The sequence below is a fragment of the Schistocerca gregaria genome, chromosome 3, assembly GCF_023897955.1.
Source record: "Schistocerca gregaria isolate iqSchGreg1 chromosome 3, iqSchGreg1.2, whole genome shotgun sequence".
NCBI lineage: Eukaryota > Metazoa > Arthropoda > Insecta > Orthoptera > Acrididae > Schistocerca > Schistocerca gregaria.
In genome coordinates this window covers 873,908,020-873,933,283 of record NC_064922.1, presented here as the reverse complement: position 1 = coordinate 873,933,283, position 25,264 = coordinate 873,908,020, and the positions used below count along the sequence as shown (strand labels likewise).

Sequence of the window (25,264 nt, the reverse complement as noted above, 5' to 3'; positions counted from 1 at the left end):
TGTTCCTCCAATACACGTAAAGCATTTAAGAACAAGTGCGCTGTGTGTGCTGGTGAAATTATAGGAAAACCCTACAAAGTCACGAAAGAACTATGCTACCATGTTGAAAATTATGTGTAGTCTACAATATGCTGGATAGGTCGCTGAGGGAAAAGTTGTTGACTGAATGCAAAGTGACTTTATTAATCGAATATTATATCTGTAGAACTAAAAATAGATCACAATATCACATATGAAATAAAAATAGATTACAGAACCAACGTAGAGATACAAATAAAAACATTAAAATCATAAAAAAGGCTCGTCCCTTGGGACATCATTACATGTTGTAGTGGTAACAAACATGACAACAACAATGGCTCCATTAGACTTGGATTTCTTCCCAAAACGGAAAATTTATCTTAGTGAACGAAGATTCACTTAAAACGAAGAAATGATAGCCGAAGTTGACAACTATTTTGCAGGCCTGGAGCAAACTCATTTTCGAGATGGGATCAAGACACTGGTACATAATTGGACCAAGTGCATTTACCTACAAGGAGACTGAATTTAAAAATAAAAAATGCAGTGATGTAAGTACTTTATTTTCTGTTCCGCTCCGACAACTTTTCAAACCACCTTCGTAGTAAGGCGACGACTCGTGACAGGCTGGAAATCCGGGTTCGAGTACCGATGCGGCCCAAATTTTCACTGTCGTCATTCCATTATACAACCGGTGGTAGTCTATATTCGCAATTGCGAATATATTTCATGTACTTTGCGCTTGATATCTTTGCTGGCAGCTGTGGTGCCTTCGAGAAGCGTAACTTTCAATGTCACAAGACCAGAATCGTGTTAGTGTTTTGAGGAGCATGACTGTGTACTTATGTTGATGTCTTGGCTAAAAAATTTGCCTTATCTGTACTTGATTTAATACACTGGGGACACTATGGAGCACCAGATTTCCGTCCACAAATTGAGTCACGAGTGTACAGATGTCTGCCGCCGCAACCTGTGGAAGCTCAACAATGACTTGTCGAACCCATGACACAACAGCTGCTGTATTGCCTTTAGAAGGTGGACCATAAATTGTTAAAGACACTGATCTGGTAACATGCTAATGAACAAATCATTTAGTTACTGGCCTCGTTCGTGATGGTATTTTTAAATTAATTAACCATGTTGCGTGTTATGCTGTCGTGGGAAAATCAGTACTGGTTTTCGTTGCCTCTGATATACACTACTAGCCATTAAAATTGCTACAGACGCGAAATTTCACCGACAAGAAGAAGATGCTGTGATGTGCAAATGATCAGCTTTTCAGAGTATTCACACAAGGTTGGCGCCGGTGACGACACCGACAACGTGCTGACATGAGGAAAGTTTCCAACCGATTTCTCATACACAAACAGCAAGTGACCGGCGTTGCCTGGTGAAACGTTGTGATGCCTCGTGTAAGGAGAAGAAATGCATACCATCATGTTTACGACTCTGATAAAGGTCGGATTGTAGCCTATCGCGATTGCGGTTTATCGTATCGCGACATTGCTGCTCGCGTCGTCAAGATCCAACTGTTAGCAGAATTTGGAATCGGTGGATTCAGGAGGGTAATACGGAACACCATGCTGGATCCCAACGGCCTCGTATCACTAGCAGTCGAGATTACAGGCATCTTATCCGCATGACTGTAACGGATCGTGTAGCCACGTCTCTATCCATGAGTCAGCAGATGGGGACGTTTGCAAGACAAGAACCATCTGCACGAACAGTTCGACGACGTTTGCAGCAGCATGGACTATCAGCCCGGTGACCATGGCTGCGGTTAACCTAGACGCTGTATCACTGACAGGACCGCCTGCGATGGTGTGCTCAACGACGAACCTGGGTTCACGAATGGCAAAACGTCATTTTTTCTGAGGAATCCAGGTTCTGTTTACAGCATCATGATGGTCGCATCCGTGTTTGTCGACATCGAGGTTAACGCACATTGGAAGCGTGTATTCGTCATCGCCATACTAGCGTATCACCCGGCGTCATGGAATGGGGTGCCATTGGTTACACGTCTCTGTCACCTCTTGTTCGCATTGACGGCGCTTTGAACAGTGGACGTTACATTTCAGATGTGGTACGACCCGTGGCTCTACTCTTCATTCGATCCCTGCGAAACCCTACATTTCAGCAGGATAATGCACGACCGCATGTTGCAGGTCTTGTCCTAGCCTTTCTGGATACAGAAAATGTTCGACTGCTGCCCTGGCCAGCACATTCTCCAGATCTCTCACCAATTGAAAACGTCTGGTCAATGGTGGCCGAGCAACTGGCTCATCACAATACTCGTGATCAACTGTGGTATCGTGTTGAAGCTGCATGGGCAGCTGTACCTGTACACGCCATTCAAGCTCTGTTTGACTCAATGTCCAGGCGTATCAAGGCCGTTATTACGGCCAGAGGTGGTTGTTCTGGGTACTGATTTCTCAGGATCTATGCACCCAAATTGCGTGAAAATGTAATCACATGTAAGTTCTAGTATATTTGTCCAATGAATACCCGTTTATCATCTGCTTTTCTTCTTGGTGTATCACTTTTAATGACCAGTAATGTACTTTGAGCTGTACTTTGATGAGTATGTTTTATGCAACCCGCACTGCACCAAGTCCTGTCATACAGAGTTAAGATGTGCACTATCTGATTAAAATTATTCAGACATCCCTGCGTAATGTGGATCTGACCGCTAAACATCATGAGAGGCGGATACGCCAGTATAAGAGTAGGTGGTAGGTATTAAGTTATCAGTAGAGGAGCAGTAACGGCAATGACTTCGAATGTGGACTACTCATTGGATGTCACCCGTGTAACACATCCGTCAGGGACATTTCGGCCCTTCAATAGATGATCTATAAGGTGACTCCTGGTGGAGAGTGGACGATTGGAAATAAGTGATTTGGAGTGATGAATCACGTTAGACGCTGCGTAAATCCGACAGAAGTGTTTGCCTGAGAGCGATGCTTGCTTTCATGTGTAGCGTCAGCACTGAAGTACAGAGGAGATGGTGTTACTACATGAGTATGTTTTTCGGGGTGGAGTTTGGTCCTTCATTGCTCTTAAAAAAAACGCTAAATGCGGAAGGATGTGAACATATGTCACAGCATTGTATTCATTAGAGGAACAGTTTTTATGTGCACGACAGTGCACCTGTCTCAAAGCTGAATTTGTGAGGCAGTGTTTTGTGGAGAATAACATTCCTGAAATGGACTCACCTGCTCAGAGTTTCGACCTGAAGCCAATCGCCTTTGCTGTGAGCTAGATCGTCGACTTCGCTCCAGATTTCAGCGTCCAACATCACTGCCTTCTCTGATTTCGACTCTTGAGGGAGAACGGGTTGCCGTTCCCCCTCAGGAATTCAGACACCTCAGTGAAAGTGTCTGCAGAAGAGTTCAAGCCGCCATGAAAGCGAACGGTGGACACAGCTCATATTATTGTCCACTAGCAGGTGTCCATATTCTTTTGATCAGGTAGTATATATAAAACATAATCTGACATGTTTCATGAACGGTTCAATATATCGAAACAGATGTCACTTCACGTTTTTATTGACGCAAAGACGATTACAGTACTTGATATTTAAATGAGTATTTGAGTTTCCTATGAACTCAGTGTCTCTTTAATGTAGCTGTCTGAATGTGAAGGTACCATAAGAGTAGAAACTGTTCAGAAGAGTACTGCGCTCCTCTTGACGTGAACCCACATGCTTTGTTGCAGCCTATCACTGTGTGTTGTTAATGCTACAACTACAGGCATTATACCAGTGTTTGATGAAGTGTTTAAAATGACTAATCGAGGCTCTGCTACTGATACTAGTTTTGTACAGTAACAGTTGATGGCGAGAAGAAAAGTGAACAATAATAATTTAAAATTAAAATAACGGTTAATCGTTTGTTTCTTCTTTAATTTAATCATCTTCTCACAAAAATTAGGCTGAACTAAAATTTAAAATGACGTCATCAGAAAATGTATGACGCACTCAACCGGGTTTCGCTGTCATTGATGCAAATAAAACAGAGCACATTATTGGCACGCATCATAAACTATCACTACAAGCGCAGAAGGCAGACTGAGGCACACTTTAACGTACAGGCTGTGAGATTCAGTGCTCAAGAGTAGATGTTGCATGTTGCTAATTCTTTCACTAAGATTTCGTTTTGTACTCCTATTAGATCATACAAAAATAAAACAATTGCGGAAATAAAAAAAAGGCATATGCCGCGACATAAGCATAAACACAGTTCTTATACTAAAGGATGCAATTATTTATACACAAACTGCAGTAACAACTTCACGTCTCTGAAATGCGGTCGCAGTATACCGGCTTTTGACAAGAGATATCAGCCAAAGCAAGATTGTTACTTGCAATATGGGGTAAAACTTTATTTTATTGAGATATAGAATATATCTTAATAAAATAGGTGGTTCATCGTGTGGGTTCCTGTAGTCATGTCCTAGTTCATGAACCACGGGCAACGTATGAGTGGCCAAGTAAGTGGTCACGACAGTCGGGATACCAGTTACTTTGGGATAAGGCTGGGCATCTCGGACATATTCTGAGTCGTGGTCACCTTTGTGCTCATACGAGAAAGACTACCAAATCCAACGGTTAGTCCCTCAACCGTTAGGGGTAAAACTCAATGGGACTCGGGGCAAGTAAGGCTAGCAACCTGCTTCCCTGGTACTTTAAATATGATGCTGGCAACAATCAGAGCAAAATGCCTCTGACCTTTGGAGGTGACGGAGACCCACCTCTAACCGACAAACCAGGTACTCCTAAGATACGACTTGGCAAACAAATGGTAATGAGATGGGGAGCTATTAATATCAATGGGGGCTACTCTGGGAAGAAGGTAGAGCTGGCAGAGGCTGCAAGTAAGATGGGGCTGGATGTTTTAGCTGTTAGTGACATTCGGGTAAGGGGTGAGAAAGAAGAGGAAGTGGGAGAATACAAAGTCTACCTGTCAGGAGTCAAAGCAGGAATAGCACAATGGGGTGTAGGGCTTTACATCAGGAAAGAAATGGAACCCAGCGTAGTTGCAATAAGGTATGTAAACGAACGACTGATGTGGATAGATTTGACAGTGTCTAGTAAGAAAATTAGGATTGTGTCAGTATATTCGCATTGTGAAGGGACAGATCAAGATAAGATGGATAGTTTTTATGAGGCACTCAGTGATGTAGTTGTCAGAGTGAAGGACAAGGACAGTGTTCTGCTCATGGGTGATTTTAACGCCAGGATTGGAAATCGAACAGAAGGGTATGAAAAGGTTATGAGTAAATTTGGAGAGGATATGGAGGCCAAAAGGAACGGGAAACAATTCTTGGATTTCTGTGCCAGTATGGGCTTACTAATCACAAACTTTTTTTTAAACATAAGTTCACCGGTATACTTGGGAAGGCAGGGGAACCAGATCTGTCATTGACTATATAATAACAGATCAGGAATTCAGGAAGGCTGTGAGGGACCCACGTGTATTCAGGGGATTACTTGATGACACTGATCATTATTTAATTTGCAGTGAAATTGGGATTGTGAGGCCGAAAGGGCAGGAGGTCAGGTCCATATGTATGAGGATAAGAGTGGAGAAACTTCAGGATAAGGAAACCAGGCACAAGTACATAACAGCGATCTCAGAAAGGTACCAGTTAGTTGAATGTAGTCAATTACAGTCACCGGAAAAGGAATGGACAAGGTACAGGGACACAGTACTAGAAGTGGCTAAAGAATGTCTTGGAACAGTAATTTGTAAAGGTAGGATGAAGCAAACATCTTGGTGAAATAACACAGTCAAGGCAGCCTGTAAAAGGAAGAAAAAGGCGTATCATAAATGGCTACATACTAGAACTCAGGTAGACAGAGAAAGTTATGCTGGAGAAAGAAACAAAGACAAACAGATAATTGTAGCATCCAAGAAGAAATCTTGGGAATACTTTGGAAACAGGCTGGAGACTTTGGGTCAAGCTGCTGGAAAACCATTCTGGAGTGTAATTAACAGTGTTCGAAAGGGAGGTAAGAAGGAAATGACAAGTATTTTGGACAGGTCAGGAAAACTGCTTGTGAATCCTGTGGATTCCTTGGGCAGATGGAGGGAATATTTTGAAGAGTTGCTCAATGTAGGTGAAAATGCGATCATTAATGTTTCAGATTTCGATGTACAATGGGATAGGAATGAGGATGGAAATAGGATCACATTTGAGGAAGTGGTGAAAATGGTCAATAGATTGCAGTGCAATAAAGCAGCTGGGGTGGATGAAATTAAGTCGGAACTCATCAAATACAGTGGAATGTCAGGTCTTAAATGGCTACACAGGATAACTGAAATGGGCTGGGAGTCGGGACAGGTTCCATCAGACTGGACAAAAGCAGTAATCACACCAATCTTTAAACATGGAAACAGAAAATATTGTAACAACTACAGAGGTATCTCTTTAATCAGCGTTGTGGGTAAAATCTTCTCAGGTATTGTTGAAAGAAAAGTGCTCGTATTAGTTGAGGACCAATTCGATGAAAAAAAGTGTGGGTGTAGGCCTCTTAGAGGTTGTCAGGACCAGATCTTTAGCTTGCGGCAAATAATGGAGAAGTGTTATGAGTGGAACAGGGAATTGTATCTATGCATTATAGATGTAGAAAAGGCATATGACCGGGTTCTTAGGAGGAAGTTGTTGTCTGTTCTACGAGATCATTGAATAGGAGGCAAACTTTTGCAAGAAATTAAAGGTCTTTACATGGATAGTCAGGAAGCAGTTAGAGTTGACGGTAAATTGAGTTCATGGTTCAGAGTAGTTTCAGGGGTAAGACAAGGCTGCGACCTGTCTCCATCGTTGTTCATATTATTTATGGATCATATGTTGAAAACAATAGACTGGCTGGGTGAGGTCAAGATATGTGAACACAAAATAAGCAGTCTTGCATATGCGGATGACTTAGTTGTGATGGCAGATTCGATTAAAAGTTTGCTAAGTAATGTTTCAGAGCTAGATCAGAAATGTAACGACTATGGTATGAAGATTAGCATCTCCAAAACGAAAGTAATGCCAGTGGGAAAGAAATATAAACGGATTGAGTGCCAAATAGGAGGAACAAAGTTAGAACAGGTGGACGGTTTCAAGTACTTAGGATGCATATTCTCACATGATGACAACATAGTGAAAAAACTGGAAGCGAGGTGTAGCAAAGCTAATGCATTGAGCGCTCAGCTACGATCTACTCTCTTCTGCAAGAAGGAAGTCAGTACCAAGACTATGTTATCTGTGCACCGTTAAATCTTTCGACCAATTTTATTGTATGGGAGCGAAAGCTGGGTGGATTCAGGTTACCTTATCAACAAGGTTGAGGTTAAGGATATGAAAGTAGCTAGGATGAGTGCAGGTACTAGTAGATGGGAACTATGGCAGGAGGGTGTCCACAATGAGGAAATCAAAGAAAAACTGGGAATGAACTCTATAGATGTAGTAGTCAGGGCGAACTGGCGTAGATGGTGGGGTCATGTTACACGCATGGGTGAAGCAAGGTTACCCAAGAGACTCATGGGCTCAACAGTAGAGGGTAGGAGGAGTCGGGGCAGACCAAGGAGAAATTACCTGGATTCGGTTAAGAATGATTTTGAAGTAATAGGTTTAACATCAGAAGAGGCCCCAATGTTAACACTGAATAGGGGATCATGGAGGGATTTTATAAGGGGCTATGCTCCAGACTGAACGCTGAAAGGCATAATCAGTCTTAAATGATGATGATGATGATGATGGAGATATAGTAGTAATTTCAGTTTATTTCAGAGAAACTGTTCACGCCTGAGGATATTTGGTAAGTCTTGGCAAAAGAAGTGTAATGATACAAAGTAATGTTTACAGCGGAACGTTTCATAAAATCTTGAAGATGTCTGGAATTGTAAGTAGTGGCTGTGGTAATACAGTTGCATCAAGAAATGCCTTCTCCGCTCTCATTTTTCTCTTTAGCTTTTTTTAAAAAACACAGAAAGTTCCAAGCTGGTGGAAATAGCATAAAGTTCTATATGATGCAAACGACAAAGTTCTGTATGATGCAAACGACAAAGTTCTGTACGATGCAAACGACAAAGTTCTGTACGATGCAAACGACAAAGTTCTGTACGATGCAAACGACAAAGTTCTGTACGATGCAAACGACAAAGTTCTGTACGATGCAAACGACAAAGTTCTGTACGATGCAAACGACAAAGTTCTGTACGATGCAAACGACAAAGTTCTGTACGATGCAAACGACAAAGTTCTGTACGATGCAAACGACAAAGTTCTGTACGATGCAAACGACAAAGTTCTGTACGATGCAAACGACAAAGTTCTGTACGATGCAAACGACAAAGTTCTGTACGATGCAAACGACAAAGTTCTGTACGATGCAAACGACAAAGTTCTGTACGATGCAAACGACAAAGTTCTGTACGATGCAAACGACAAAGTTCTGTACGATGCAAACGACAAAGTTCTGTACGATGCAAACGACAAAGTTCTGTACGATGCAAACGACAAAGTTCTGTACGATGCAAACGACAAAGTTCTGTACGATGCAAACGACAAAGTTCTGTACGATGCAAACGACAAAGTTCTGTACGATGCAAACGACAAAGTTCTGTACGATGCAAACGACAAAGTTCTGTACGATGCAAACGACAAAGTTCTGTACGATGCAAACGACAAAGTTCTGTACGATGCAAACGACAAAGTTCTGTACGATGCAAACGACAAAGTTCTGTACGATGCAAACGACAAAGTTCTGTACGATGCAAACGACAAAGTTCTGTACGATGCAAACGACAAAGTTCTGTACGATGCAAACGACAAAGTTCTGTACGATGCAAACGACAAAGTTCTGTACGATGCAAACGACAAAGTTCTGTACGATGCAAACGACAAAGTTCTGTACGATGCAAACGACAAAGTTCTGTACGATGCAAACGACAAAGTTCTGTACGATGCAAACGACAAAGTTCTGTACGATGCAAACGACAAAGTTCTGTACGATGCAAACGACAAAGTTCTGTACGATGCAAACGACAAAGTTCTGTACGATGCAAACGACAAAGTTCTGTACGATGCAAACGACAAAGTTCTGTACGATGCAAACGACAAAGTTCTGTACGATGCAAACGACAAAGTTCTGTACGATGCAAACGACAAAGTTCTGTACGATGCAAACGACAAAGTTCTGTACGATGCAAACGACAAAGTTCTGTACGATGCAAACGACAAAGTTCTGTACGATGCAAACGACAAAGTTCTGTACGATGCAAACGACAAAGTTCTGTACGATGCAAACGACAAAGTTCTGTACGATGCAAACGACAAAGTTCTGTACGATGCAAACGACAAAGTTCTGTACGATGCAAACGACAAAGTTCTGTACGATGCAAACGACAAAGTTCTGTACGATGCAAACGACAAAGTTCTGTACGATGCAAACGACAAAGTTCTGTACGATGCAAACGACAAAGTTCTGTACGATGCAAACGACAAAGTTCTGTACGATGCAAACGACAAAGTTCTGTACGATGCAAACGACAAAGTTCTGTACGATGCAAACGACAAAGTTCTGTACGATGCAAACGACAAAGTTCTGTACGATGCAAACGACAAAGTTCTGTACGATGCAAACGACAAAGTTCTGTACGATGCAAACGACAAAGTTCTGTACGATGCAAACGACAAAGTTCTATATGATGAAACGACAAAATGCACCGATGCAAAAATATAAATTTCCAATTTTGAGACATAACTAAAACATAAATTATACATGCTATCTGTTCTTGGCCCTCTACAGCTCCCTGTAGTACCATGTAAGTCATTTTCTGACGTCTTAACAGAAACCCTATCATCGTCTCCCCTCTCCTGCCAGTGTTTTCCATATACGAGGGTTGCCCACAAAGTAATAGGCCGCATTTGTTTTCGTACTACAATTCTCTTTTGAGCATAATACTACACACACGAAAGAATGGTGTTTTATCTACACGCCCTATATTTCCTAGTAATCTCCATCCCGTTCTGTGGCCTTCCTCCAGCGCGAAACAAGAGCGTGTATGCCCAGTCGATACCAATTCTTGTCCTGGTGGCGGAGCCAGTACTTCACTGTGTTGATTCACAGTCTCATCGCCCTCAACATGTCTTCCACGAATGGCACCAATTAATGGCCGAAACAAGTGAAATCCGAGGGGGGTTACGTTGGATGAGGTAACACTGTCCAGTTCTGTTTTGCGATGTGTTCAGCAGTCCTCAGACTAGGATGGGACCGAGTGTTATCGTGTAGCAGCAAAACATCTCCTGGGTTGCTATGGCAACACTTCTTGGCATCACATCAATGACAAATACACCTTCACAGCCCCAGATCACGGTGATCGTGACCTTACCGGCGGAAGCAGTTCCTTTGAATTTTTTCTTCTGTGGGGTGTGGGAATGGCGCCATTCCATCGACTGCCGTTTTGTTTCGGAGTCAAAGTGGTGAACCCAGGTTTCAACATCTGTCACAATCCTGGACAAGAAGGCCTCCCCATCAGCTTCAAAACGTGGCACCAAATCAAGACATGTGTTTTTTTGGGCATATTTGTAATCCACCATTAAAACCGTGGGACCCATCTTGCACACACTTTTGAATATCCAAGAGTGCGAATATTTGCACCCACACTTCCTTTTCTAATTGACAGATGCAGCGCTAACTGCCGAGTCATAATGCGTCTGTGCTCGAGAATGACAACATCAGCTCGCTGCAAGTCAGGTGTGACAGCCTTGGATGGTCGCTCCGACCACTGCAAATCGTGGAAATCCGCCGAACCGCCTTCTGATGACCTCATCCTCCGTGCCCAGTGACCAACTATACTTTGCACAAGCGTATGTAAATATTTTCCAGTTTCCTTCTCTGCAGTGATAAATTCAATGACGGCACGTTGCTTGTAACGTACATCACTTAGAGACGCCATTTTGAAACTGTCCTGCAGGTACGGTATCTGTAGGAAGTGACGGAAATTGGCGCGCTCACTCAGGAGACTAAACGTAATACTTTCGTAACATTTCGATTTCATAGCGTTGTTTTCGGCTCAGAAAAAAATGCGCTGCATTACTTTCTGGGCAACACTCGTACTTCTTTCCTCTATAATCCTGAGCAGAGCCTCCTCATTCCTACGTTATCAGTTCACTGAATTTTCAACATTAGTCTGCAGCAACACACCTGAAATTCTTCGATTCTCTTCTGTTCCGGCTTTCCCACAGTCCATGTTTCACTACCATACAGTGTTGTGCCCCAAAAGTATTCCTCGAACTGAGGCCTAAACTTGATGCCAGTAGACCTCTCTTGGCCAGGAACGCCCTTTTCGCCAGTGCTAGCCTGCTTTTGACGTTCTCCTTGCTCCATCCGTCATTGGTTATTTTGATTCTTAGCTATTCCTTAACTTTATCTACTTCGTGACCATCAATTCTGATAAGATTTTCGCTATTCTCATTTGTGCTACTTCTCATTACTTCCCTCTTTCTTCGATTTACTCTCAATCCATATTCTGCACTCATCAGACTGTTCATTCCATTCATCAAATCATGTAATTCTACTTCACTCTCACTCAGGATAGCAATGTCATCAGCGAAAAGTATCATTGATATTCTTTCACCATGAATTTTAATTCAACTCCTCAGTCTTTCTTATATTTTCATGATTGGTTCCTCTATGTACAGACTGAACAATGTTGTTGTTGTGGTCTTCAGTCCTGAGACTGGTTTGATACAGCTCTCCATGCTGCTCTATCCTGTGCAAGGTTCTTCATCTCCCAGTACCTACTGCAACCTACATCCTTCTGAATCTGCTTAGTGTATTCATCTCTTGGTCTCCCTCTACGATTTTTACCCTCCACGCTGCCCTCCAATACTAAATTGGTGATCCCTTGATGCTTCCGAACATGTCCTACCAACCGATCCCTTCTTCCAGTCAAGTTGTGCCACAAACTCCTCTTCACCCCAATTCTATTCAATACCTCTTCATTAGTTACGTGATCTATCCATCTAATCTTCAGCATTCTTCTGTAGCGCCACATTTCGAAAGCTTCTATTCTCTTTTTGTCCAAACTAGTTATCGTCCACGTTTCACTTCCATACATGGCTACACTCCATACAAATACTTTCAGAAACGACTTCCTGACACTTAAATCTATACTCGATGTTAACAAATTTCTCTTCTTCAGAAACGCTTTCCTTGCCATTGCCAGTCTACAATTTATATCCTCTCTACTTCTACCATCATCAGTTATTTTACTTCCCAAATAGCAAAACTCCGTTACTACTGTAAGTGTCTCATTTCCTAATCTAATTCCCTCAGCATCACCCGACTTAATTCGACTATATTCCATTATCCTCGTTTTGCTTTTGTTGATGTTTATCTTATATACTCCTCTCAAGACACTGTCCATTCCATTCAACTGCTCTTCCAAGTCTAAGTATGCAGTAAAGCTGCATGCCCTCGGGAAAGTTTACGGCCGTAATTTTCCCTTGCTTTCAGCCGTTCGCAGTACCTGCACAGCAAGGCCCTTTTGGTTATTGTTACAAGACCAGATCAGTCATTCATCCGGATTGTTGCCCCTGCAACTACTGAAAAGGCTGCTGCCCCTCTTCAGGAACCACACGTTAGTCTGGCCTCTCAATAGATACCCCTCCGTTGTGGTTGTACCTACGGTACGGGTATCTGTATCGCTGAGGCACGCATGTCTCCCCACCAACGGCCAGGTCCATGGTTCAAGGGGGGGATTGAACAATAGGGACGAGAAATATTACATCCCTGCCTTACACCGATTTTAATCCGAGCATTTCGTTCTTGGTCGTCCAATCTTATTATTCGTTCTTGGCTCTTGTACATTACTAGTCTCTCTCTACAGCTTAGCCAATTGTTCTCAGAATTTCGTAGTCTTGCACCAGTTTACATTATCTAACGCATTTTCCTGGTCGATATATCCTATGAACCTGTCTTGATTTTTCTTGCCTCCATTATCAACCGGTACGTCAAGATTGCCTCTCTGGTGCCTTTGCTTTTATAAAGCCAAACTGATCGTCGTCTAATATGCAGTGAATTTTCTTTTCAATTCTTCTGTTTATTGTTCTTGTAAGCAACTTGGGTGCATGAGCTGTTAAGCTGATTGTGTGATAATACTCGCACTTGTCAGCTTTTGAAATCTTCGAAATTGTATAGACGATATTTTTACCAAAGTCAGATGGCAAGTCGGCAGACTCATACATTCTACACACCAAAGTAAACATTTGTTTTGTTGCCACTTCGCCCAATGAGTTTACAAATTCTAATGGAACGTTAACTATGCTTTCCGTCCGTGAATGGACTGGCGTACTAAGGGGCTCGGAATCGATTCCTAGCTGGGTCGGGGATTTTCTCCGCTCGGAAGAACTGGGTTTTGTGTTGTCTTCACCATAATTTCATCCCCATCCGCAGATCGCTCAATGTAGCGTCGAATGTAATGAGACCTGCACCAAAGCGGCCGGACCTACCCCACAAGGGGCCTCGCGGCCAATGACGCCAAACTCTCATTTCCATCTATCCCTTCTGCCTTATTTTATGTTAAGTCTTCCAAAGCCCTCTTTAATTCTAATTCTAATACTGGATCCTCTATCTCTTCTAAATCGACTCTTGGTTTTTCCCTTCTATCATACCAGACAAATCTTTCCTCTTATAGTGGCCTTCGATGTACCCTTTGTACCTATCTGCTATCTCTGTGCATTTTACAGTGGAATTCCGGTTGCACTCTTAATGTTACCACCCTTGCTCTTAATTTCACGGAATGTTTTGACGTTCATATACGCTGAGTCAGTCCTCCAACAATCATTTCTTTTTCGATTTCTTCACATTTTTCATGCAGCCATTTCGTCTTAGTTTCCCTGCACATCGTATTTCGTTCCTCAGCGACTTGTATTTCAGTATTCCTGAAATTCCCTGAACATTTTTGTCTTTTCTTCTTTCATCAATCAGCTGAAGTATTTCTTCCGTTGCCCATGGTTTCCTCGCAGTCACCTACTTTGTACCTATGTCCTTCTTTCCAGCTTCCGTAACTGCCGTTTTTAGAAATGTCTATTCCTCTTGAACTGTACTGCCTACTGAGCTATTCCTTATTGCTGTATCTATAGCCTTAGAGAACTTCAAGCGTACCTCCTCATTCCTTAGTAGTTCTTTATCCTACTTCTTTGCGTATTGATTCTTTCTGACTAATCCCTTAAACTTCAGCCTACTCTTCATTACTACTAAATTGTGGTTTGAGTCTATATCTGTCCTGGGTACTCCTTACAATCCAGTATGTGATTTTGGAATCTATGTCTGACCCTGATGTAATCTAACTGAAATATTTCCTTATCACGATGCCTTTTCCACGTATACTTCGCCCTCTTGTGACTCTTGAACAGAGTATTCACTATTACTAGCTGTAATTTATTGCGGAACTCAATTAGCCTTTCTCCTCTCTTATTCTTTTTCGCAGTCCATGTTATCCTGTAACCTTTTCTTCTACTCCTTCTACAACTGCATTCCAGTCCCCTATGATTATCAAATTTTCATCTCCTTTGACGTACTGTATTACCGTTTCAATATCCTCATATACTTTCTTTCTCTCTTCATCTTCAGCTTGCGAGGTCGGTATGTATAGCTGAACCGTCGTTGTCGGTGTTGGTTTGCAGTCGATTCTGTTAAGTACTATCCTATCACTGAGCTCTTCACAGTAGCTCACACTCTGCCCTACCTTCCTATTCATAACGAATCCTAATCCCGTTATACCATATTCTGCTGCTGTTGATATTACCCTATACTCACCTGACCAGAAATCTTTTTCTTCTGTTTCACTTCACGGACCCCTCTATATCTAGATTGTGCCTTTGCATTTCGATTTTCAAATTTTCTAGCTTCCATACCATCCTCAAGCTCCTAACATTCCACGCCCCGACTAGTAGAACGTTATTCTTTTGATGGTTATTCATTCTTCTTATCATGGTCACCTGCCCCTTGGCAGTCCCGCGCCGGAGATCCGAATGGAGGGCTATTTCGGAATCTTTTTCCAATGGAGAGATAGTCATGACACTTTTTTACTTACAGGCCGCATGTAGTGTGGATACACATGATGTGTCTTTTACGCAGTATTTCCAGTTCCCCACCGCAAGGACAAGAAAGTGCCCTCAACCTCTGTAGGTTCCTCCATTCTCTTTCACAAAGCCATTGGCAAAATGAGGGTGACTTCTTATGCCGAAGTCTTCGGCCTTCAATGGTGATTATTAAGCAAAATTTAAGGGCTGGCAAGTTTCAAACCTGGGACCGAGGACTTTTTGTTTACTGATCAAAGTCGCTACCACTAGATCACGGGCGATCAGCTCTGTTCATCTAAAATCGGATCTCACCTGTCATAAACACTGTTTTTCAGCCGCATAGGTTCCAACTGATATGGCCACGAGCCCAGGAGAGGCAGTGCAGGCTATATCGTGCTGTTAACAAAGACAATAGTGTCGGTCGTTTGCTGCTATAGCTCAGTAATGCCAAATTTCCCTGCACTGTCCTAACGGGTACGTTAGTCCCATGTCACACGTTTCTGTGGTTATTTCACGCAGTGTTGCTTGTTTATTAGGATGGAAAAATCTACGCAGACCGCTGCTTTCAGTCGTTATGTGAAGGCAGTCGGTCTTTGCGTTGTGCTCGATGAGAGGCAGGACTTAAATTTGGTATTCTCGGCACACTCTTGATACTGTGTATTTCACAGTACTGAATTCCCTCACGATTTCCAAAATGGAATATCCCATGTGTCCAGCTCCATCTACCATTCCGCGTTCGAAACCTATTAATTACCGTAATGTGGCCATAAACACATCGGAAATCTTGTTGGGAAAGACAGCTCCGCCAATGCATCGTCCTTTTACAACTTCTATACGCGATGCTACTGCCATATGTATATGGGCATATCGCTATCCCATGACTTCAGTCACATCAGTGTGTGTCGGAGCTATTCGAATGTGGGCAAATTGCTGATGCTTGTATGGTAGCTGCTTGCCTAATCAAGGGAGCCGATGTGTTTCGTATGCCAAGAGGCACTATATCGAAGACTTACACCGCACATAGGGAATGTGGAAAAATATCACGGAATGAGTATCAAAGTTGGCAAAAGTGTCTTGAGTGATCGTGACGAGCGGTCATCGAAGAGGATTGTGACCAAAAATAAAGAGGATGAGGGCTGCAAAAGTCACTGTTTCACTGAATGACGAACTAGCGGAACCTGCCGTCACCAAAAGGAAAGGAGCTCCATAAGCAGGGAACGGTAGGCCCACTGGATTTCCGAAACCACTCATCAGTGATTCAGATACCTGTCACGGAATAAAACGTGCCGAAGCTATAAAGCCTGGACTGTGAAGCCAATGTAGGCATAAGATCCCAAGGGACACACGCTGCCACTTGGGTCCCCAAACTGAGAGGGGCGCCCGAGTGCGACATTTGTATACACGGCATCTGAATTGCAATGGAAACTGACGTGAATGAAAGTGTAAGAAGGAAAAGAACGTGGGGTGAGATGGGGGGAGGCTGTGTGGAAACATGTTCTCGAATCGCCCTGTATGGTGGAAAGGAAGAAAGTCATTTAATGGTGTGAGACTTGTTCCACACTTGTTCCAACTCCCGGATGATGTTATGTCTGAAGTGAGAAAAGTAGCCGGGGGGTGTTGGGTGGGGGGGGGGGGGGGTGAGGATTTTGTCATACATATGGTGGTATTCCACGGACCCCACGGTTACTCTTCAAGGTAGCGTCACTGCCAAAGATTATGTTGCGATTTTGGCTGATCACGTCAATCCCATGGTAGAATGTTTGATCCCGCAGTGGTTACTCAGTTCCATAGAGTTCACATCGTCCAGTGCTGGTTTTGTGAGCACCAGGATCAACTGTCACGTCTCCACGTCTCCCCTGTGCACCACAGTAACCAGATCTTAATATCTCTGAGCCTTTGTAGTGTACTTTGAAGAGAAGAGCGTGTAACCGCCATACGACGCCGTCATCGTTACCTGAACTTGCCACTGTTTTGCAGGAAGAATGGTAAAGATGTCCTTGGAAACAATATACGATCTGTGTTTATCCATTCAATGATGTTTAATATGCCAACGGTTTTGCTACATTGCACTCTCTAAGGGATGTGAAGACATCGAAAGAGATAGGATTGTCGGAAGGACAGACTCAGCATACAGGACAGTCAAAACAACCTTTGGTGACATTAAAAGCAACGGTGGTAACATTAAGACTGCAAAGGGAATTACACTGTTAAATACAGAGGAGAGAGCAGATAGGTGGAAAGAATACATCGAAAGCCTCTATGAGGGTGAAGATTTGTCTGATGTGATAGAAGAAGAAACAGGAGTCGATTTAGAAGAGATAGGGGATCCAGTATTAGAATAGGAATTTAAAAGAGCTTTGGAGGACTTATGGTCAAATAAGGCAGAAGGGATAGATAACATTCCATCAGAATTTCTAAAATCATTAGGGGAAGTGGCAACAAAACGACTATTCACGTTGGTGTGTAGAATATATGAGTCTGGCGACATACCACCTGACTTTCGGAAAAGCATCATCCACACAATTCCGAAGACGGCAAGAGCTGACAAGTGCGAGAATTATCGCACAATCAGCTTAACAGCTCATGCATCGAAGCTGCTTACAAGAATAATATACAGAAGAATGGAAAAGAAAATTGAGAATGCGCTAGGTGACGATCAGTTTCGCTTTAGGAAAAGTAAAGGCACGAGAGAGGCAATTCTGACGTTACGGCTAATAATGGAAGCAAGGCTAAAGAAAAATCAAGACACGTTCATAGGATTTGTCGAACTGGAAAAAGCGTTCGACAATATAAAATGGTGCAAGCTGTTCAAGATTCTGAAAAAAGTAGGGGTAAGCTATAGGGAGAGACAGGTCATATACAATATGTGCAACAATCAAGAGGGAATAATAAGAGTGGACGATCAAGAACGAAGTGCTCGTATTAAGAAGGGAGTAAGACAAGGCTGTAGCCTTTCGACCCTACTCTTCAGTCTGTACACCGAAGAAGCAATGATGGAAATAAAAGGAAGGTTCAGGAATGGAATTAAAATACAAGGTGAAACGATATGAATGATACGATTCGCTGATGACATTGCTATCCTGAGTGAAAGTGAAGAAGAATTAAATGATCTGCCGAACGGAATGAACAGTCTAATGAGTACACAGTACGGATTGAGAGAAAATCGGAGAAAGACGAAGGTAATGAGAAGTAGTAGAAATGAGAATAGCGAGAAACTTAACATCAGGATTGATGGTCACGAAGTCAATGAAGTTAAGGAATTCTGCTACCTAGGCAGTAAAATAACAAATGACGGTCGGCGCAAGGAGGACATCAAAAGCAGACTCTCTATGGCAAAAAAAGGCATTTCTGGCCAATAGAAGTCTACTAATATCAAATACCGGCCTTAATTTGAGGAAGAAATTTCTGAGGATGTACGTCTGGAGTACAGCATTCTATGGTAGTGAAACATGGACTGTGGGAAAACCGGAACAGAAGAGAATCGAAGCATTTGCGATGTGGTGCTATAGACAAATCTTGAAAATTAGGTGGACTGATAAGGTAAGGAATGAGGAGGTTCTACGCAGAATCGGAGAGGAAAGGAATATGTGGAAAACACTGATAAGGAGAAGGGACAGGATGATGGGACATCTGCTAAGACATGAGGGAATGACTTCCATGGTACTAGAGGGAGCTGTAGAGGGCAAAAACTGTAGAGGAAGGCAGAGATTGGAATACGTCAAGCAAATAATTGAGGACGTAGGTTGCAAGTGCTACTCTGAGATGAAGAGGTTAGCACAGGAAAGGAATTCGTGGCGGGCCGCATGAAACCAGTCAGTAGACTGATGTCAAAAAAAAGGGGGGGGGGGAGAAACTGACACACCACGAAGGAAATATCTGAATAGGGCAGAAATCGGTAGATGTGATTTTTATGCACAAACAGATGATTACAGTTTCAGAAAAAATGATCGGTTTATTAAAGAGAAAGGGATTCACAAACTGAGCAAGCCAATAACGCCTTGTCCTACCTTTGGGCCTTATGGAAGAAGTTATTCCGTTGGCATTGATTGACAGATTTGGTGGATGTCCTCTTGAGAGATACAGCATGAAATTCTATCCAAGTGGCGCGTTGGATCGTCAAAATCCTTAGCTGACTGGAGGGCTGTGCTCATAATGGTCCAAACGTTCTCAGTTGGGGAGAGATCCGACGACGTTGTTCGCCAAGGTGGGGTTTGGAGGGCACGAAAACAAGCAGTAGAAGCCCTCGCTATGTGTGAGTGGGCATTATCTTGCCGTAATGTAAGCCCAGCATTGCTTGCCATGAAGGACAACAAAACGGGGCGTAGAATAGCGGCGACGACGCATCGCAGTGCTGCAAGGGTGTCACGGATGACAATCATTGTCTGGGGGCGCCTCTAGACACATCTTTGGCCTGGAATCTGGAGACATGTTGGCCTGACTGGAGTAAAACTGTCTTCAGTGATGAGTTCCACTTCGGAGTGCGCCTGCTGGCTAGCAAGAACGTGTCTGGACACGCCCTGGACAGTGGTTAGCTACCAAACTGAGAACGTTTGGAGCATTATGAGCAGCACCCTCCAGCCAGCTCGAGATTTTGACGACATAAAGCGCCAGTTGGGCAAAATGAGGCACGATATCCTGTAGGTGGGCGTCCAACACTATCAATCAATGTCAAGCTGAAGAACTGGAGGTATAAGCGACAGAGGTGTGGCAACGCATTATTCACTTGCACAACTTGTGACGCTCTTTTTCTAGAATAAATTACGAATTGTGCATTTTTTTCTGAAATTAAAATCATTTGTGTCTCTGCACATGTACCGGGTGATCAAAAAGTCAGTATAAATTTGAAAACTTAATAAACCACGGAATAATGTAGGTAGAGAGGTAAAAATTGACACACATGCTTGGAATGACATGGGGTTTTATTAGAACAAACAAAAGTATTGCTAAACGCGTGAAAGATCTCTTGCGCGCGTCGTTTGCTGACGATCGTGTGCTTAGCAGCCATTTTCGTCATGCTTGGCCTCCCAGGTCCGCAGACCTCAATCCGTGCGATTATTGGCTTTGGGGTTACCTGAAGTCGCAAGTGTATCGTGATCGACCAACATCTCTAGGGATACTGAAAGACAACATCCGACGCCAATGCCTCACCATAACTCCGGACATGATTTACAGTGCTGTTCACAACATTATTCCTCGACTACAGCTATTGTTGAGGAATGATGGTGGACATATTGCGCATTTCCTGCAAAGAACGATATATTTGCTTTTTCTTGCTTTGATATGCTAATTATTGCTATTCTGATCAGATGAAGTGCCATCTGTCGGACATTTTTTGAAAGTTTGTATTTTTTTGGTTCTAATAAAACCCCATGTCATTCCAAGCATGTGTGTCAATTTGTACCTCTTTCTACATTATTCCGTGATTTATTCAGTTTTCAAATTTATACTGACTATTTGATCACCCGGTATATTACATCTACCGATTTCTGTTCAATTCTGATTACTCGTTCGTGGTGCGTCGTTTATTTTATCTTAGAGTGTATGGTAATGTGTTCTGTTTTCATATTTTTGTCCAACCCCTGCACCTCCCTTTCTTCGTAACATATAGTATCCAGTGACATTAACAAAAACTCCTGTTTAACAGCATAGAACACTGATCGAAATGTTTACTATCTTTCCCACAGGACGTGGGCGGTGACTGTTCGCTTGTTCTCGGGTGACTGATGAGGTAGACTTCGGGATGGCGACCAACTGTGAAGACTGGGAGTTGGTTAGGGAAGCGATCGTCACTGCCGCGGCATGGAAGGCTGTAAGCGTAACAGTCTTACCTCTCTTCCCTCATTTCCACCCACTGTCTTCTCTGAAGACCTTATAATCTTTCTGTAGTTTGGAAAAATTCGTACGGGGTAACATTTTTATGCATGCAATCTGTAGGTGTGTCTACACACTGTGCGCCCCATCTTTTCTAAGAGCAATGGTGATACAGTCCAAACCGATCCAGGATTCGAACAAAGGTGAGGAATCGACACACTAAAAATCCGTGTTAACGTAAGCGTCGATCTTAAAGCAGGCAGCATCCGACAAAGTACTTACCTATGCAATTACGTGGTCCATCCCCAAAAGGCAGGTAGGTATATGGCTTTCGCTGAGCTTTGGCCTCTTCGGAGAATCTCTCAGGGTCGAAACGTTCAGGGTCAGGGTAATACTTGGGGTCACGGTGAAGGCCCAGCACAGACACTGCTATTTTAGTTCCTTTCTCTACAACGACGTCGCTGTCTGGAATCTTGTAATCTTGGTTACACTCTCTGATCAGAGTGGTCAATGGTGGATTCTTCCTGAGAGACTCTGGAAACAAAAATAGAAAGAAAAAAATTGTAATGCAAGCAACGTGACTGTTTGGACTGGTAAAAAGGTAACATACTCCATCATCGCAGGTAAATAATCGCTTATTTCTGAGTCGAAAGCCATAGTTGTGTCAATCAGTGCCATACAGTGCAGATGTGGCAGGGGAAAGAGTTTTAAATCAAGCATTAAATCGTCATGTCACGTTGGCAAGAGAGATTTGTGCATTGCTTCCAACAGTTTCTGGCTGTCACTGGCGATCATTATTTCCTTAAATAGGGTCTACCTTTGAAATGTTTGGTGGTAGCCAGTATTTCCTTCAGTAAACCAAGAGCTGAATGGGACCAAAAGCTAACAAAACTCACTCATTTATCATCATTTCCAGTTATCAAGGTCACAAGGTTTCACCACAGCACGGTAACACTATGGTCAAAGAACGGTCTGGAACTACGAATTTATTCTTTCAATTATATGAATGCGTGGTGTCTGTTGTTTAAGACATGTCCGAAAGAATAGACACCATGCATTCACGTAATTGATTCACCTAGATGAGGTGTAGAGAACATTCCATTAGAACTACTGACAGCGTTGTGAGAACCAGCCCTGACAAAACTCTACCATCTGGTAGGCAAGATTTATGAGACTGGCGAAATACCCTCATACTTGAAGAAGAATATAAGAATTCCCATCCCAAAGAAGGTTTTGACAGGTGCGAAAATTACGGAACTATCAGTTTAATAAGTCACGGCTGCAAAATATTAACGCGAATTTTTTTCAGTCGAATAGAAAAACTGGTAGAAGCCGACCTTGGGGAAGGTCCTTTTGGTTTCTGTAGAAATGTTGGAACATGCGAGGCAGTAGTGACCCTACGACGTATCTTAGAAGATAGATTATGGAAAGGCAAACCAACAGTTCTAGCATTTGTAGACTTTGAGAAAGCTTTCGACAGTGTTGACTAGAATATTCTCTTTCAAATTCTGAAGGTGGCAGGGGTCAAATACAGGGAACGAAGGTCTATCTACAACTTGTAGAGAAACCAGATGGCAGTTATAAGATTCGAGGGACATGAAAGAGAAGCAGTGTTTGGGAAGGGAGAGAGACAGGATTGTAGCTTATCCACGATGTTGTTCAATCTGTATATTGAGCAAACAGTAAAGGAAATGAAAGAAAATTTGGAGTACGAAAATAATCCATGGAGAAGAAATTAAAACTATGCGATTTGTCGACGACATTGTAGTTCTGTCAGAGACAGCAAAGGACCTGGAAGAGCAGTTGAACAGAATGGACAGTGTAGACGCTCATCTTACATCCTCCTTTCAAGACAAAGCAAAACGACAATAATGGAATATAGTCGAATTAAATCAGGTGACTGAGGGAATTAGATTAGGGAATGGGAAACTTATAGTATATGAGTTTTACTATTTGGGGAGCAAAATAACTGATGATGGTCGAAGTAGAGAGGATATAAAATGTAGACTGGCTATGACAAGGAAAGCGTTTCGGATGAAGAGAAATTGGTTAACATCGAGAATAGATTTAAGTGTCAGAAAGTCGTTTATGTAAGTATTTGTGTGGAGTGTAGCCATGTATGGAAGTGAAACATAGACGAAAAATAGTTGAGACAAGAGAATAGAAGATTTCGAAAAGTGATGCTGCAGAAGAATGCTGTAGATTGGATGGATAGATCACGTAACTAACGACAAGGTATAGAATAGAATTGGGGAGAAGAGAAATTTGTGGCACGACTAGAAGAAGGTATCGGTTGGTAGGACATGTTCTGAGGCATCAAGGGATCACCAATTTAGTACTGGAGGGCAGCGTGGATGGTAAATATCGTAGAAGGGGACCAAGAGACTAATGAAGTAAGCAGATTCAGAAGGATGTAGGCTTCAGTAGTTACTTGGAGATGAAGAAGCTTGCACACGGTAGGGTAGAATGGAGAGCTGCATCAAACTATTCTCTGGGCTGAAGACCACAACAACAGATGAGGAATCCGATCCACCTTCTTCAGTGCGGATGCACAAGTCCGTCCGATCTCCCGCGAAGAGTAGCGAGCATGGAGTAACTGGACAGGGATTGCGGATAGGTGGGGCCCGGTGGGAGTGTGGGTCAGCCTTGGGGCGTGCCGAGACAGTGCCCCAGTTGCGATAAAACTGTGTCTGGGTGACGCACAGGCTAACGCACCTGCACAGTAAGATCCCTGATTCGGTACACTTTTTCACAAGTCGCCCCTGATTCCGCCTGTTGTCCTGATGCAGCTGACATCAGTAACTCCTTTCCCTTCTCCCGCCCCTCCTCCACTTTCAATTTACATATTACTCTTTCAAGGTTTCCCAATGAAATTACTGTCATTTTTCACATTATTTCTATAGTTTCTCTGTTCATCCTTCTTACACATTCCACGTGTACTCACCACTTGTTATCTGTGCTCTAATTAAAAGTTTGGCTAATTTAACCCGCATATAGACATCTCTACAGTTTCTTGTAATTTTTTTTTCCACGAATTTTGTGAATCAGTTCAGTGATCAGATGGTTCACCAAATAATACTTAAATTCCAGCTACTGTTCAGTCTGCGACGAATAGGCGTTAATGGAGCGTTTAATTTGTGACATTCCATTCTCCTCCTGCCATAGTGTTGAAGAACCCAACCCCTCCCACACTCATCCCCTGCACCACCAATTCCGCCCCCAACCCCCAGCTCTGACTGACGATGTGTTTTATTCTGTCCTGTCTGTGCATGAAGAGTAAACAACACAAAGCGTAAAAATATTTTGGACAAAAGGTTGTACCTTTAATGGTTTGAAAAGAAGGTAAAACGCGCAAGAACTGATAGCCAACTATGAGTTAAAGATTGCTTTTCCTTACCTGATAAAACCTTGTCAAGGTAGGTCATTCTGGCGATGGCTTCGTAAGTAATTTCGCCGTCGTTTTCTCTGAGCACTGTGTCGATTTCATCGTGTAGTTTGCTCTGAATATCAGGGTTGAAAGCCAACTCGTGCAGAGTAAAGCTCGTCGCTGTCGAAGACGTCTCGAAGCCCGCCCCAAAGAAGATAAATGCCTGGGCAGCCAAGTCTCCCATCGATAATTCTGCAAGAAGACAGACGATACTTAAACATGGAAATGTGAACGGGAAATTAATTTAATAACATTATAAATTTAGTGTAGGTCAACTTCGTATGAAATTGATCAGAAACATTTTAGAGACTAAAATTATGATCTGAGACAGTGTTATACAATCACGTCTGACATAGCACATCCGTTGGTGAAATAGTTAATACTGTAGCTCCTTTGAGGTAGTGCTTTATTCTCTTGAAGCCTGCGCACTTTCTTTTAAAATACACCTCCAAGATATAAGGTAGCATTGTAGCTTTACCAGGGCTTAACTGTTTTTTGATTCGATAGTGAAATGAAAGTAAATAATACCGGTATTGTCGATTATACGTACAGACTACATATAACTGAGATTGAAAATTCCCAAGTAGATGATTTTCTGAGAGGTTGGGAGAAAGCAGAAAATTAAGACTAATAAATTCATTTCAAATCCGAGAATAGTTCCACCATATAACGTAAGATCCAGATTTGTAAGCCTGATCTCTTATCCAGCGTTGTAAGTCTGATCTGTTATTAGTACTTTTCCACCCGTCGGAACGTCTAAATCTATTTTCTTTACCGTAAATTACGGAAAGATAAACTTGATTCTTATAAACTTATATTAACAGTGGGTGTAACTATGTTACATGTGTCGTACTCTGACTCATTCAGGTGTGACGACACAGCCACCTACAAAAGATAACATGGTCCACGGAAGCTACAAGCCGT

General features: G+C 42.6%; 1 protein-coding gene across 1 annotated transcript in view; it reads right to left on the bottom strand.

Moving 5' to 3' along the window:
* LOC126354945 (cytochrome P450 6k1-like) overlaps positions 1-25,264 on the bottom strand; it is an 80,319-nt gene that overhangs the window by 678 nt on the left and 54,377 nt on the right. Inside the window, exons 6-7 of the mRNA XM_050005029.1 lie at positions 24,311-24,532; positions 21,196-21,447 (exon numbers count right to left, since the gene is read on the bottom strand). Of these exons, the coding sequence (XP_049860986.1) occupies positions 21,196-21,447; positions 24,311-24,532 (474 nt within the window). The remainder of the gene's footprint in view (positions 1-21,195; positions 21,448-24,310; positions 24,533-25,264) is intronic.